The 13755-nt window shown below is 44.4% G+C and overlaps 1 protein-coding gene across 1 annotated transcript; it reads right to left on the reverse strand.

Moving 5' to 3' along the window:
- Positions 1-442: 442 nt before the first annotated feature.
- On the reverse strand, positions 443-5753 carry LOC137355385 (G-protein coupled receptor 15-like). Its single transcript, XM_068020379.1, has 3 exons — positions 5699-5753; positions 1294-1347; positions 443-1197 (listed from the first exon to the last, which is right to left on the reverse strand). The coding sequence occupies exons 1-3, from the start codon at positions 5751-5753 to the stop codon at positions 443-445; spliced, it is 864 nt and encodes a 287-aa protein (XP_067876480.1).
- Between the last annotated feature and the right edge of the window lie 8002 nt (positions 5754-13755).

Consider the following 13755-nt stretch of genomic DNA (forward strand, 5'->3'; position numbering starts at 1 on the left):
GGCCTCTTTTTGAGGAACATTTTTTTCTGTATTTACACCTTCTCTAACCATGTGAGAAAAGTTAATTGCCATGTATTAATCCAAAGGTGAATTGCAAAGATTACCAGAAAATCCTTGCCTGAGCTTGTTCTCAGATTACAGAATATGTGATTTAATGTTACTGCTCCTTTATGGGGAATTAATTTGATATCCTTTGATTGTGTACAGTGGCTGTAACTACACAAATCTAGCAGTTAAATTTACAACAAAACATTTCATGTGATAATGCTTAACTTACACATATTAATTTTATCTTCAATATTATGATCGTTCTACATCACAATCCAAAATCTTGATAAAGATAGTCAGTTTTCTCATTGTCCTTCACCTGCCCACAAGGATTTCAGGAATATAAAAGCAAGTGACCTATAAACCTATAAGCCCTGCTCCAGGTCAGTGTTTGTTACTTGCTTTGACACAATTTCCCATTCAGTGTAAACAGATATTTTATCCCATTTTTCAGCTCCTCTCTGAATTTCCTCTGTATCAGTCCATAGATACAAGTGTTTGTGCAGGAACTGAGAAGCAGCAACATAAAGCCAACTTGTTGGACAATATATTTCGGGTTACTGTAATATTTGTCGGTGTAAGTATAGTATACCACTGGCCAGTTTATCGAATAGACAACAAATGTCATCCACAATAATATGAAATTGGCAGAAATAGTGAAAAGCAATATCATGGATTTCCTTCGATTCTTCACCTCTGGATCATTCTGATTCTCATCGTTTCTCCGGAGGCCCCTGCAAACTCTATTTGCCATTATAATGTGTCTGATGGTCAAAGCATTGAACAACACAATTAACAGGATTGGTAATAGAGGGGTTATTGTCCTGTTGATACATGCGTTGGCCCTCCACAATGGGGAGGCGAGATAATCAACTGTGAAAACACAATACCAAGGCACGTTGTCAATTATAAATACAGGTTCACCTGCAAAGTAAAAGGGAAAACTCTTGACACAACTCACCACAAATACAGTGGTGATAACCACAGACGCTGTTTTCTCTGTGTTATATTTTGATTGTACCTTCTGACAGCAAATTGTTACAAAGCGATCAAAAGTGAAGGCGACAGTAAACCAGACAGAACAGTCTACAGCTACAGAGTCTGCGACAATGTTTCCCATACACACAGGAGTTATAAACAGGAAACGAACTGGAAAGTACATGATATTAATCCGGTGTAATATCACATGGATGATAACCACCATTAGATCCGCCACTGCCATGGCCACCAGATAGTGAGTGATACATTTGGAGAGACCGCACTTTCCTCGACACAAAATCACAATCGCCACCAAGTTAACTATAAGAAACAGAAAATATGAAAATTACCTCGACATTGTTCCAAAACATTTTGAAATGAATCATTTAAAATGAAAGAGGAAATTATGTAACTATGAGTTTTACTGTTCCGAATTAAATGAAATTGTTATTTTAAAGAAATGTTTTTTTGGCAGCAGCGAAATCTGTGGAAAGAAGATACAGGAAAAATTAAAATGCTATTAAAGATATTTATCTCAGATAGAGAAATAGATGCTGAGGTAAAAAAAAAAAGTATTGAAGTCTTTTTGGAGAATTCTGGTATCCAAAACACCAGTGTGTCCAAAAGCAAATATCTGCAAATCAGCTCCATACTGTTGGGATATAATCTGTACAACAAGGTGATCGCAATGTCACTTTGTTGAATAATTATCAGTAGAACATGGAGAGTGGACTCTCACCCTGTTGGGTTATAGTCTGTACAACATGAAGAGTGCATTCTCACCCTGTTGTGTTATGGTCTGTGCAACATGGAGAGTGCACTCTCACCCTGTTGGGTTATATCTGTACAACATGAAGAGTGCACTCTCACCCTGTTAGGTTATGTTCTGTATTACATGAAGAGTGCACTCCCGACCTGTTGGGTTATGGTCTGTACAACACGGAGAGTGCACTCTGACCCTGTTAGGTTATAGTCTGTATTGCATGGAGAGTGCACTCTCACCCTGTTAGGTATGGTCTGTATTACATGGAGAGTGCACTCTGACCCTGTTGGGTTATGGTTTGTGCAACATGAAGAGTGCACTCTCACCCTGTTGGTTTATGGTCTGTGCAACATGGAGAGTGCACTCTCACCCTGTTGGCTTATGGTCTGTGCAACATGGAGAGTGCACTCTCACCCTGTTGTGTTATCGTCTGTGCAACATGGAGAGTGCAGTCCCGCCCTGTTGTGTTATCGTCTGTGCAACATGGAGAGTGCACTCCCGCCCTGTTGGGTTATGGTCTGTACAACATGGAGTATGCACTCTCCCCCTGTTGGGTTATGGTCTGTACAACATGGAGAGTGAGATCTTGTCCTCTTTTTAAACATTGACTGGGTAAAGTGAAGAATGGAAAAGTCTGATGAGGTTGGTCATGCACCAGTAACAGGAATCACTAGGTTTACCCTTCCACTTACATTCAGAAACATGAACAAAGCTGGATGCAATCCATGCAAACAAAAGAAACATCTGCAGTAACACCATACGGTATTATGAAATAAAATTTTTATACAATAACACTACGAATCCTTATGATACATGTGTAACACACTTAACATCATCAGCACATTTAGAACTGCTAACTTATTTCTTATCTGAAGTCTGTGCAGACTCTATCATGAATTTCTATTGCTACTTTTAAAGGAAATAGATTTTTCAGCATTTTCTGTGGTTAAATGCAAGATGTGTTATAATTTTAGTTCAGTCATCACATTAGGAAAAGAAAACAATCAATTGGCACTTAACCATTTGGAGGAAGCACTGAGGGTGGCAAGGGCACAAAATATACTCTGGGCGGGGGACTTCAATGTCCATGACCAAGAGTGGCTCGGTAGCACCACTACTAACTGAGCTGGCCGAGTCCCAGCTTCCAGACTGGGTCTGCGGCAGGTGGTGCGGGAAACAACACGAGGGAAAAACATACTTGACCCTGTCCTCATCAATCTGCCTCCCGCAGATGCTTCTGTCCATGACAGTATTGGTAGGAGTGACCACCGCTCAGTCCTTGTGGAGACGAAGTCCCGCCTTCACATTGAGGATACCGCCCATCGCGCTTTCACCGTGCTAAATGGGATAGATTTTGAACAGATCTAGCAATGCAAAACTGGGCCTCCATGAGGTGCTGTAGGCCATCAGCAGTAGCAGAATTGGACTCAACCACAATCTGTAACCTCTTGACCCAGTCTATCCCCCACTCTACCATTACCATCAAGCCAGGAGACCAACCCTTGTTCAATGAAGAGTGCAGGAGGGCATGCCAGGAGCAGCACCAGGCATACCTCAAAATGAGGGTCAACCCAGGACTACTTGCATGCAAACTGCATAAACAGCATGCAATAGACAGAGCTAAGCGATCCCATAACCAACGGATCAGATCTAAGCTCTGCAGTCCTGCCACATCCAGTCGTGAATGGTGGTGGACAATTAAACAAGTAACTGGTGGAGGTGGCTCCACAATTATCCCCATCCTCAATGATGGGGGAGCCCAGCACATCAGTGCGAAAGATAAGGCAGAAGCATTTCCAACAATCTTCAGCCAGAAGTGCAGAGTTGATGATCCATCTTGGCCTCCTCCTGAAGTCCCCAGCATTACAGATGTTCGACTTCAGCCAATTCGATTCACTCCACGTGATATCAAGAAATGACTGAAGGCACTGGATATTGCAAAGGCTATTGATCCTGACAATATTCCAGCAGTCGTACTGAAGACCTGTGCACCAAAACTTGTCGCACCCCTAGCCAAGCTGTTCCAGTTTAGCTGCAACACTGGCATCTACCCGGCAATGTGGAAAATTTCCCAGGTATGTCCTGTGCTCAAAAAGCAGGACAAGTCCAACCCAGCAATTTACCGTCCCATCAGTCTACTGTCAATCATCAGTAAAGTGATGGAAGGTGTCATCAGCAGTGCCATCAAGCAGCACTTGCTTAGCAATAAACTGCTCAGTGATGCTCAGTTTGGGTTCTGCCAGGGCCACTCAGCTCCTGACCTCATTACAGCCTTGGTTAAAACATGGACAAAAGAGCTAAATGCAAGAGGTGATGTGAGAGTGACTGCCCTTGACATCAAGACAGCATTTGACCGAGTATGGCATCAAGGAGCCCTAGCAAAACTGGAGTCAATGGGAATCAGGGGGAAAACTCTCTGCTGATTGGAGACATACCTAGTGCAAAGGAAGATGGCTGTGATTGTTGGAGGTCAATCATGTGAGCTCCAGGACATCACTGCAGGAGTTCCTTAGGGTAGTGTCCAAGGTCCAACCATCTTCAGCTGCTTCATCAATGACCTTCCTTCAATCATATGGTCAGAATTGGGGAAGTGCAATCATCAGAAAACAATGTTCAGCACCGTTTGCAACTCCTCAAATACTGAAGCAATCCGTGTAGAAATGCAGAAAGACCTGGACAATATCCAGGCTTGGGCTGATAAGTGGCAAGTAACATTTGCACCACACAAGTGCCAGGCAATGACCATCTCCAACAAGAGAGAATCTAACCATCTCCCCTTGACATTCAATGGCATTACCATCGCTGAATCCCCCACTATCAACATCCTAGGCATTACCATTGACCAGAAACTGAACTGGAGTAGTCATATAAATACTGTGGCTACAACAGCAGGTCAGAGGCGAGGAATCCTACGGCGAGTAACTCACCTTCTGACTCCCCAAAGACTGTCCACCATATACAAGGCTCAAGTCGGAAGTGTGATGGAATACTCTCCACTTACCTGGACACTTAACTGGATGGGTGCAGCTCCAACAACACCCAAGAAGCGCGACACCATCCAGAACAAGGCAACCCGCTTGATTGGCACACCATGCACTAACATACACTCCCTCCACCACAGACGCACAGTGGCAGCAGTGTGTACCATCCGCAAGATGCACTGCAGCAACGCACCAAGACTCCTGAGACAGCACCTTACAAACCTGCGAACTCAACCACCTCGAAGGACAAGAGCAGCAGATGCATCGGAACATCACCACCTGCAAGTTCCCGTCCAAGTAACACACTATCCTGACTTGGAACTATATTGCCGTTCCTTCACTGTCGCTGGGTCAGAATCCTACCTCACATGGACTGCAGCAGTTTAAGAAGGCAGCTCACCATCACCTTCTCAAGGGCAATTCGGGATGAGGAATAAATGCTGGCCGAGCCAGTGATGCCCACATCCCATGAATGAATAGAAAAAACTGACGGCAGCAAATCGGAAAATGTAATATGAACAGTCACACATTGACGTTCAACTTTCACCATGTCACTTCACTGCCTTACCAGGAATACTGACGGCTGCAAACAGGAAAATGTACCATGAACAGTCACACATTGATATTGAACTTTCACCATGTCACTTCACTGCCTTACCAGGAATACTGACTGCTGAAAATAGGAAAATGTAACATGAACAGTCACACATTGATCTTGAACTTTCACCATGTCACTTCACTGCCTTACCAGGAATACTGACTGCTGAAAATAGGAAAATGTAACATGAACAATCACACATTGATCTTGAACTTTCACCATGTCACTTCACTGCCTTACCAGGAATACTGACGGCTGCAAATAGGAAAATGTACCATGAACAGTCACACATTGATATTGAACTTTCACCATGTCACTTCACTGCCTTACCAGGAATACTGACAGCTGCATGAATCGGGTAGTAAATGAGCTCGATCTGATCCATTACAGGGTATTCCTTTTCTTGTGTTAAACATCAATGCAGAGACTTCTTCAGAGGAGCCTTTATTAACAGCACAGAGCAACCTCTCTGGTGACAGTCATCTCGGGAATGTGAGCTATGATATTAGTTACATTCCACTGAACAAACTGATTTAATGAACTGTTTTTCACTTTCTGTAATGAAATATATTTATTAGAGAAGTTGCAAAAAAATTATAATCCTTAGAAATTTCTTCAAACCACGAATTGCAAATTATTTTGTTGTGATCTCAGGTGCTGATATGGATGAGCAGTCTCAGGAACAATAGCCCTGGTGTTGATGTGAATGAACAGTCTCAGGAACAATAGCCCTGGTGATGATGTGGATGAACAGTCTCAGGAACAATAGCCCTGGTGTTGAGGTGGATGAACAGTCTCAGGAATAATAGCCCTGGTGTTGATGTGGATGAACAGTCTCAGGAACAATAGCCCTGGTGTTGATGTGGCTGAACAGTCTCAGCAACAATAGCCCTGGGTTTGATGTGAATGAACAGTCTCAGGAACAATAGCCCTGGTGTTGATGTGAATGAACAGTCTCAGGAACAATAGCCCTGGTGTTGATGTGGATGAACAGTCTCAGGAACAATAGCCCTGGTGTTGATGTGGCTGAACAGTCTCAGGAACAATAGCCCTGGTGTTGATGTGGATGAACAGTCTCAGGAACAATAGCCCTGGGTTTGATGTGAATGAACAGTCTCAGGAACAATAGCCCTGGTGTTGATGTGAATGAACAGTCTCAGGAACAATAGCCCTGGTGTTGATGTGGATGAACAGTCTCAGGAACAATAGCCCTGGTGTTGATGTGGCTGAACAGTCTCAGGAACAATAGCCCTGGTGTTGATGTGGATGAACAGTCTCAGGAACAATAGCCCTGGTGTTGATGTGAATGAACAGTCTCAGGAATAATAGCCCTGGTGTTGATATGGATGAACAGTCTCAGGAACAATAGCCCTGGTGTTGATGTGGATGAACAGTCTCAGGAACTATGGCCGTGGTGTTGATGTGGATGAACAGTCTCAGGAACAATAGCCCTGGTGTTGATGTGGATGAATAGTCTCATTTACAGTCATCGTTGGGTTGGTTGTAAGGGTTGAATTGGATTCAATCACATTCTGTACTGGCAGAGCTATAAGGCAACTCAGGCTAAGTGTAGGATAGCCTGTGAGTGAAATGTTCATTATTGCCTACTTGCCTAGAATTTTGGCGAGATGTTGGGATAGTGAATAGAGAAAGGCTTCTGTGTGTCAATAGCCTAAAAAGTTAAGCAAGTGAGGCTTTTGAAGACCAGCCTTGGATGCTCAGTTTCCTTATCTTCATGTAGCCCAGGTTAGATATGGAGGGATCACTTATTATTTGGAGTCTTGACATGCTGCAGAGCCGTTTCACATCCAATGATCACACATAGAGTGCGGGGGGAGATCTGCCTGTTGATTGGTTTCTTCCTCTGAAGTATAAGTAGAGGGCGGAGCTTGTTGTGCAGTTCAGATGAACAGTTGCTGCACGAAAGGCCTTTTACTATCGATGAGGTCCCTGCTCCGCTCTTAGCCAGTGTAACTGTTTTTGTCTCAATCTATTTGGGAAAGTCAAAGAGTCCTGTGAAGTGCAGCCAACACTGAATATTGTGAGCACACCCTAATGTCTGAGTAACTGTTTGTTGCTGAGACAGGAAGAAATCCATGTGCATTGCTGTTAACTCTAATCGTGAGTGTAACTCAGTGTTGCAGTGCCTACTTTGCCCATATAGACCTTGGTTTAAAGCCCCACAGCCATTAGAATCATTGAATTTTAAAGCACAGAATGAGTCGATTCAGCCAATGGTGTTCTCTTGTTTTCGTTCTGTCTGTCAATGGGACTCCTATCTCCTCCACTACCCTGCCTAGACCCCTCATAGTTTTGAACACTTCTATCAAATCTCCTCTCACCCTTCTCTTCTCCAAACAGAACAGCAGCAGCTTCTCCAATCTATCCACGTCAAAAAGTCCCTCATTTCTGGAATATCTTCTGCACCCTCTCTAATACCTTCACATCCTTCCTCTTGTGTAGTGCCCACAAGTGGACAGAATATTCCAGTTGAGGCTGAGCCAGCGTTTTGTAAATGTTCACCATAACCTCCCTGCTTTTGTACAGTATGTTTCCATTTATAACTTCCTTGCTTTTGTACTGTATGTTTCCATTTATAAAGCCCAGGATCGCGATTGCCTTTTTAACCACTTTCTCAACCTGCACTGCCACCTTCACCAATTTACACACATATATTCCCAGATCCCTCTGCTCCCGCATCAGTGTTAGAATAATATTGTTTAGTTTATATTGCCTCTCCTCATTCTTCTCTGTATTAAATTTCATCTGTCACAGGTCCACCCATTTCACCCTGTTTTCTATGTTCTACTGAAATCTGTAACTACCCTCCTCAGTGTTCACAATGCTTCCAAGATTTGTGTCATCTACAAATTTTGAAATTGTGCCCGGTAAACCCAAATCTGTGTCATTAATATAGATCTAGAAAAGCAGTGATCCTAATAATGACCCATGGGAAATCCCACTATATAAGCTCCTCCAGTCCAAAATACAACTGTTCACCACGACACTCTGTTTCCTATCACTCAGATAACTTTGTATACCTACTGTCACTGCCCGTTTTATTCCATGGGATTTACTTTTACTGACAATTCTTTCACGTGACACATTATCAAACGCCTTTTGGAAGTTCACATGCACCACATCAACTGCATTACCTTCATCATCCCTCGATTTTACCATCACAGTGACCCATCATCGGAACTGACCCGAAACGTTAACTCTGCTTCTCTTTCCACAGATGCTGCCAGACCTGCTGAGTGGTGCCAGCATTTCTTGTTTTTATTTCAGATTTCCAGCATTCGCAGTATTTTGCTTTTATTTTAGTGTTTAATTCACTGCCACTTCTCTTCCAGGAATGCCTACCTTGAAGAAGTTCTGCCCTTCTCTCCAACGGGATTTTCGTTTGTCTCTTTTACCTTGTTCACCTTCATTGCTTTCTATTTCCCTCCTGGTGTTTGATAAGGTATCTACCAAAACTGGTTTTCACAGCCACATCTCCTTCCTCAGTGACTGTCTCCGGCTCCGACTTATTCCACGTGGATTCCAACTGCAGTTTCATCCATCATGCTTTGAAACCACCCAGGACTACATGTATCTCCGAGAAATACAAGGTTCCTCGGACTGCTACTCTCGCCGCATCCTGAGATCCACACTCAGTGCTATGCAGCGCCACATGCACACACTGGAACTCTCTCTCCAGCAGCACCGCCTCACCTTATCTCAAAGCTGTTCTACTCCGCAGTTTCATTTCATCTTACGTCTCATCTGACGCATTAACAAAAAACTTTTTTTCTTCCTTTTATGTGTTAAGGAACACAAGCTCCAGCAGCTGATGGGGACTAATGCCCCTCCAGATCCTCCCTCCGCTTCACTTCCCTCTGACCCCACCCCTTCTGATCTGACCCCTTGCCGTGTATTCACTATACCCTCTGACCTCCCCCTCTCTGATGCTGAGCGTTCTGTACTCAGCAAAGGTCTCAGTTTTATCCCCTTATGCCCCCACCTCAATGAATTTCGCGCTCGGCATGACGTTGAGCTCTTCTTCCGTCGCCTCTGCCTCCAGGCTCACTTCTTTGACCAGGAGTCCTCCCCACGACCAGCAGACCCATTCACCTGCCTCCTGCATTCTCCCTCTACCTGGACCCCTCCCCCTAGCCTCTTACCCGCTCTTGATCTCTTCATTGAAAACTGTCGGAGAGACATTGGTCGTCTCAATTTCTCTGCCACCCTCACTCACTCTAACCTGTCCCCCTCTGAACTTGAGGCACTCCGTTCTCTCCGGTCTAACCCCGACATGGTCATCAAACCTTTAGCCAAGGGTGGTGCTGTTGTCGTATGGCGTACCGACCTCTACCTTGCAGAAGCTCAATGCCAACTCACAGACACTTCTTCCTAAATCCCTCAGGACCATGACCCCACCACCGAACATCAAGCCACCGTCCAAAGGACTGTCACTGACCTCATCTCCTCTGGAGATCTTCCCTCTACAGCTTCCAACCTCATAGTCCCACAATGCTGGACAGCCCGCTTCTACCTCCTGTTCCGATGAAGGGCCACTGACCCGAAACGTTAACTCTACTTCTCTTTCCCCAGATGCTGCCAGACCTGCTGAGTGGTTCCAGCATTTCTTGTTTTTATCCTCAGATACTGAAGCAGTCTGTGTCCACATGCAACAATAACTGGATGACAGCCAGGCTCAGGCTGATAATTGGCAATCAACATTTTCACCACACAAGTGCCAGGCAATGACCATCTTAAACAAGAAATAATCAAACCATCGCTGAATCTCACACCATCAAGATCCTGTGAGTGATCATTAGCCAGAAACAAAACTGGACCAGCCAAAAAAAAACAAGACCTGCGGATTGGGAGCAGTTTAGAATTCAGCAAAGGAGGACCAAGGGATTGATTAAGAAAGGGAAAATAGAGTACGAGAGCAAGCTTGCAGAAAACTTTGGTTACTTTGCATACTTTGGCTCTGTCTTCACAAAGGACGACACAAATATCTTACCAGAAATGTTGGGGAACAAAGGGTTTAGTGAGAGGGAGGAACTGAAGGAAATAAGTATTAGTAGAGAAATGGTGTTGGGGAATTTGATGGGATTGAAGGCTGATAAATCCCCAGGGCCTGATGGTATGCATCCCAGAGTACTTAAGGGACTGGCCCAGAAATAGTGGATGCATTGGTGGTCATCTTCCAAGATTCTTTTGACTCAGGACCAGTTCCTACGGATTGGAGGGTAGCTAATGTAACCCCACTATTTAAAAAGGGAGGTAGAGAGAAAACAGGGAATTATAGAACAGTCAGCTTGATGTCTGTAGTGGGGAAACTTCGAGAGTCCATTATCAAAGATTTTATAGCAGAGCACTTGGAGAACAGTGGTAGAATCGGGTAGAGTCAGCATGGATTTACGAAATGGAAATCATGCTTGACAAGTCTACTAGAATTCTTCGAGGATGTAACTAGTAGAGTTGATGAGGGGGAGCCAGTGGATGTGGTTTATTTGGACTTTTAGAAGGCTTTCGACAAAGTCCCAATTAAAAGATTAGCATGTTAAATTAAAGTGCATAGGATTGGGGGTAGTTTATTGCGATGGATAGACAACTGGTTGGCAGACAGGAAACAAAGAGTAGTAATAAATGGCTCTTTTTCCAAATGGCAGGCAGTGACTTGTGGGGTACCGCAGGGATCAGTGCTGGGACCCCAGCTATTTGCAATATATATTCATGATTTAGATGAGAGAACGTAATGTAATATCTCCAAATTTGCAGACAGCACAAAACTGGGCATGAGGGTGACTTGTGAGGAGGATGCAGAGAGGCTTCAGGGTGATTTGTACAAGTTGAGTGAGTGGGCTAATGCATGGCAGATGCAATATAATGTGGATAAATGTGAGGTTATCCACTTCGGTCGCAAAAACAGGAAGACAGATTATTATCTATACAGCAAAAACTGAGAGGGGAATATGCAGCGAGCCCTGGGTGTTCTCGTACACCAGTCGCTGAAGGTAAGCATGCAGGTGCAACAGGCAGTAAAAATGGCGAATGGTATATTGGGTCTTCATAGCGAGAGGATTCGAGTACAGGAGCAGGGATGTCTTGCTGCAATTACACTGGGCCTTGGTGAGGCCATACCTGGAATACTGTGTGCAATTTTGGTCTGCTTATCTGAGGAAACACAGAAACATAGAAAATAGGAGCAGGATTTGGCCTTTCGAGCCTGCTCCGCCACTCATCAAAATGGCTGATCATCCAACTCAGTAGCCTGTTCCAGCTTTTGCCCCATACCCTTTGATCCCTTTAGACCCAAGAGCTATATCTAACTCCTTTTTGAAATCATTCAATGTTTTGGCCTCAGCTGCTTTTTGTGGTAGCGAATTCCACAGGCTCACCACTCTCTGGGGGAAGTAATTTCTCCTCATCTCAGTCCTGAAAGGTTTACCCCGTATCCTGAGACTATGACCCCTGGTTCTGGACTCCCCCACCATTGGGAACATCCTTCCTGAATCTACCCTGTCAAATCCTGTTAGAATTTTATAGGTTTCTATGAGATCCCCCCCAACTCTTCTGAACTCCAGCGAATATAATCCTAACCCACTCAATCTCTCCTCATACGTCAGTCCCGCAATCCCAGGAAGGATGTTCTTGCTATAGAGGGAGTACATCGAAGGTTTACCAGAATGTTTTCAAGAAGGAGTTAGATATAGCTTTTGGGGCGATAGGGATCAAAGGATATGGGGAGAAAGTGGGATCAGCTTACTGAGTTGGATGATTAGCCATGATCATAATGATTGGGGGAGAAGGCTTGATTGGCCGAATGGCCTACTCCTGCTCCTATGCTCCATGTTTCTATGTTTCTATAAATTCTCTGGCTATAAGGGTAGGTGGGATGCTGGGAATTCGGCAGCAAGTAACCCACTTCCTGACTCCCCAAGCCTATCCACCATCTGGAAGTCACAAGTCTGGAATGTGATAGAATACTCTTCACTTGTCTGGATAAGTGCAGCTCCAACAACACTGAAGAAGTTCAACACCTATCAAGCAGCCTGCTTCAGTGGTACCAATCCACTATCTTCAACATTCACTCCCTCCACCACCGGTGCACAGTGGCAGCAGTGTGTACCATTTACAAGATGCACTGCGGCAACTCACCAAGCCTCTTTTGACAGCACCTTCCAAACCTGTGACCTCTATCACCTGGAAGAACTGGGACAGTAGATGTGTGGGAACACCACCACCTGTAGGTTCCCCATCTGGATAACACACCGTCCTGATTCAGAACTGTATCGCCTTTCCTTCAGTGTTGCTGGGTCGGTGAACTGGGTCTCCCTCCATAGCGGTCCACCACGTGCACTCCGGCAGCTGGGGGCAGTGGCTCACCACCACCTCGGGGCAATTTGGGATGGACAAGGGATGCTGACATTGCCAACAATGCTCAAATCTCATGAAAGAATAAAAACAACTATTCATAATTAATAGGGGCATATCGTCGAGAAACAAGGAACTTATATTGAACTTGTATAGAACACTGGTTCAGCCTCGAATGGAGTATCGTGTCCAGTTCTGGGTGTCACACATTAGGAAAGATGTGAAGAGAGAAAGTGTGGAATAAATTGATGAGAATGGCCCCAGGGATGAGGAATTTCATTGACGTGGATAGATTGGAGAAGTTGGGAACGCTTCACTTAGAGAGGAGAATTGATAAAGGTGTTCAAAATCATGAGGTGTCTGGACAGAGTAGATAGGGCAAAGCTGTTCTCATTGGTGGAAGGATCAGAAACAAGAGGGCACAGATTTAAGTTAATTGACAAAAGAAGCAATAGTGACATGAGGAAAAACATTTTCACACAGCGAGTGCTTAGGATCTGGAATGCACTGCCAGAGAGTGTAGTAGAGGCAGGTTCAATCGAGCCATTCAAGAGGGAATTGGAATATTCTATGAAAAGGAAGAATGTGCAGGGCTACGGGGAGAAGGCGGGGTATGGCACAAGATAAATTGCTCCTTGGGAGAGCCTACACAGTCGCTCAGGGCCAATGGCCTCCTTCTGTGCTGTAAGATTCTATTACTCTGATTGTCTTCTGAGCTGCAAGTTGCTTCTATTCACTGACAGTTGGAGCAAGTCCACATCCTTCAGGTCTCTTCAGCTGCTTGGAGCAGATGGTTTTTAGCCCAGTCATTTAATGGTCTCAGTGGTGGAGCTCGTTATCAACAGTGTCAAAGTCTGCAGTTAATTTAAGAAAATAATTGGGAACCGTGCACCATGGTCACAGACACACAGGATGTCATTCGTGACTTCCGTTATGACTTTGGTTTTGTGACAAGGAAGGAAAGATAATTCAACATATTCAAACCTGGAGTGAGTGGAAAGAAGGACACAGTTTTTGTG

This window comes from Heterodontus francisci, chromosome 42, assembly GCF_036365525.1.
Source record: "Heterodontus francisci isolate sHetFra1 chromosome 42, sHetFra1.hap1, whole genome shotgun sequence".
Taxonomy (NCBI): domain Eukaryota; kingdom Metazoa; phylum Chordata; class Chondrichthyes; order Heterodontiformes; family Heterodontidae; genus Heterodontus; species Heterodontus francisci.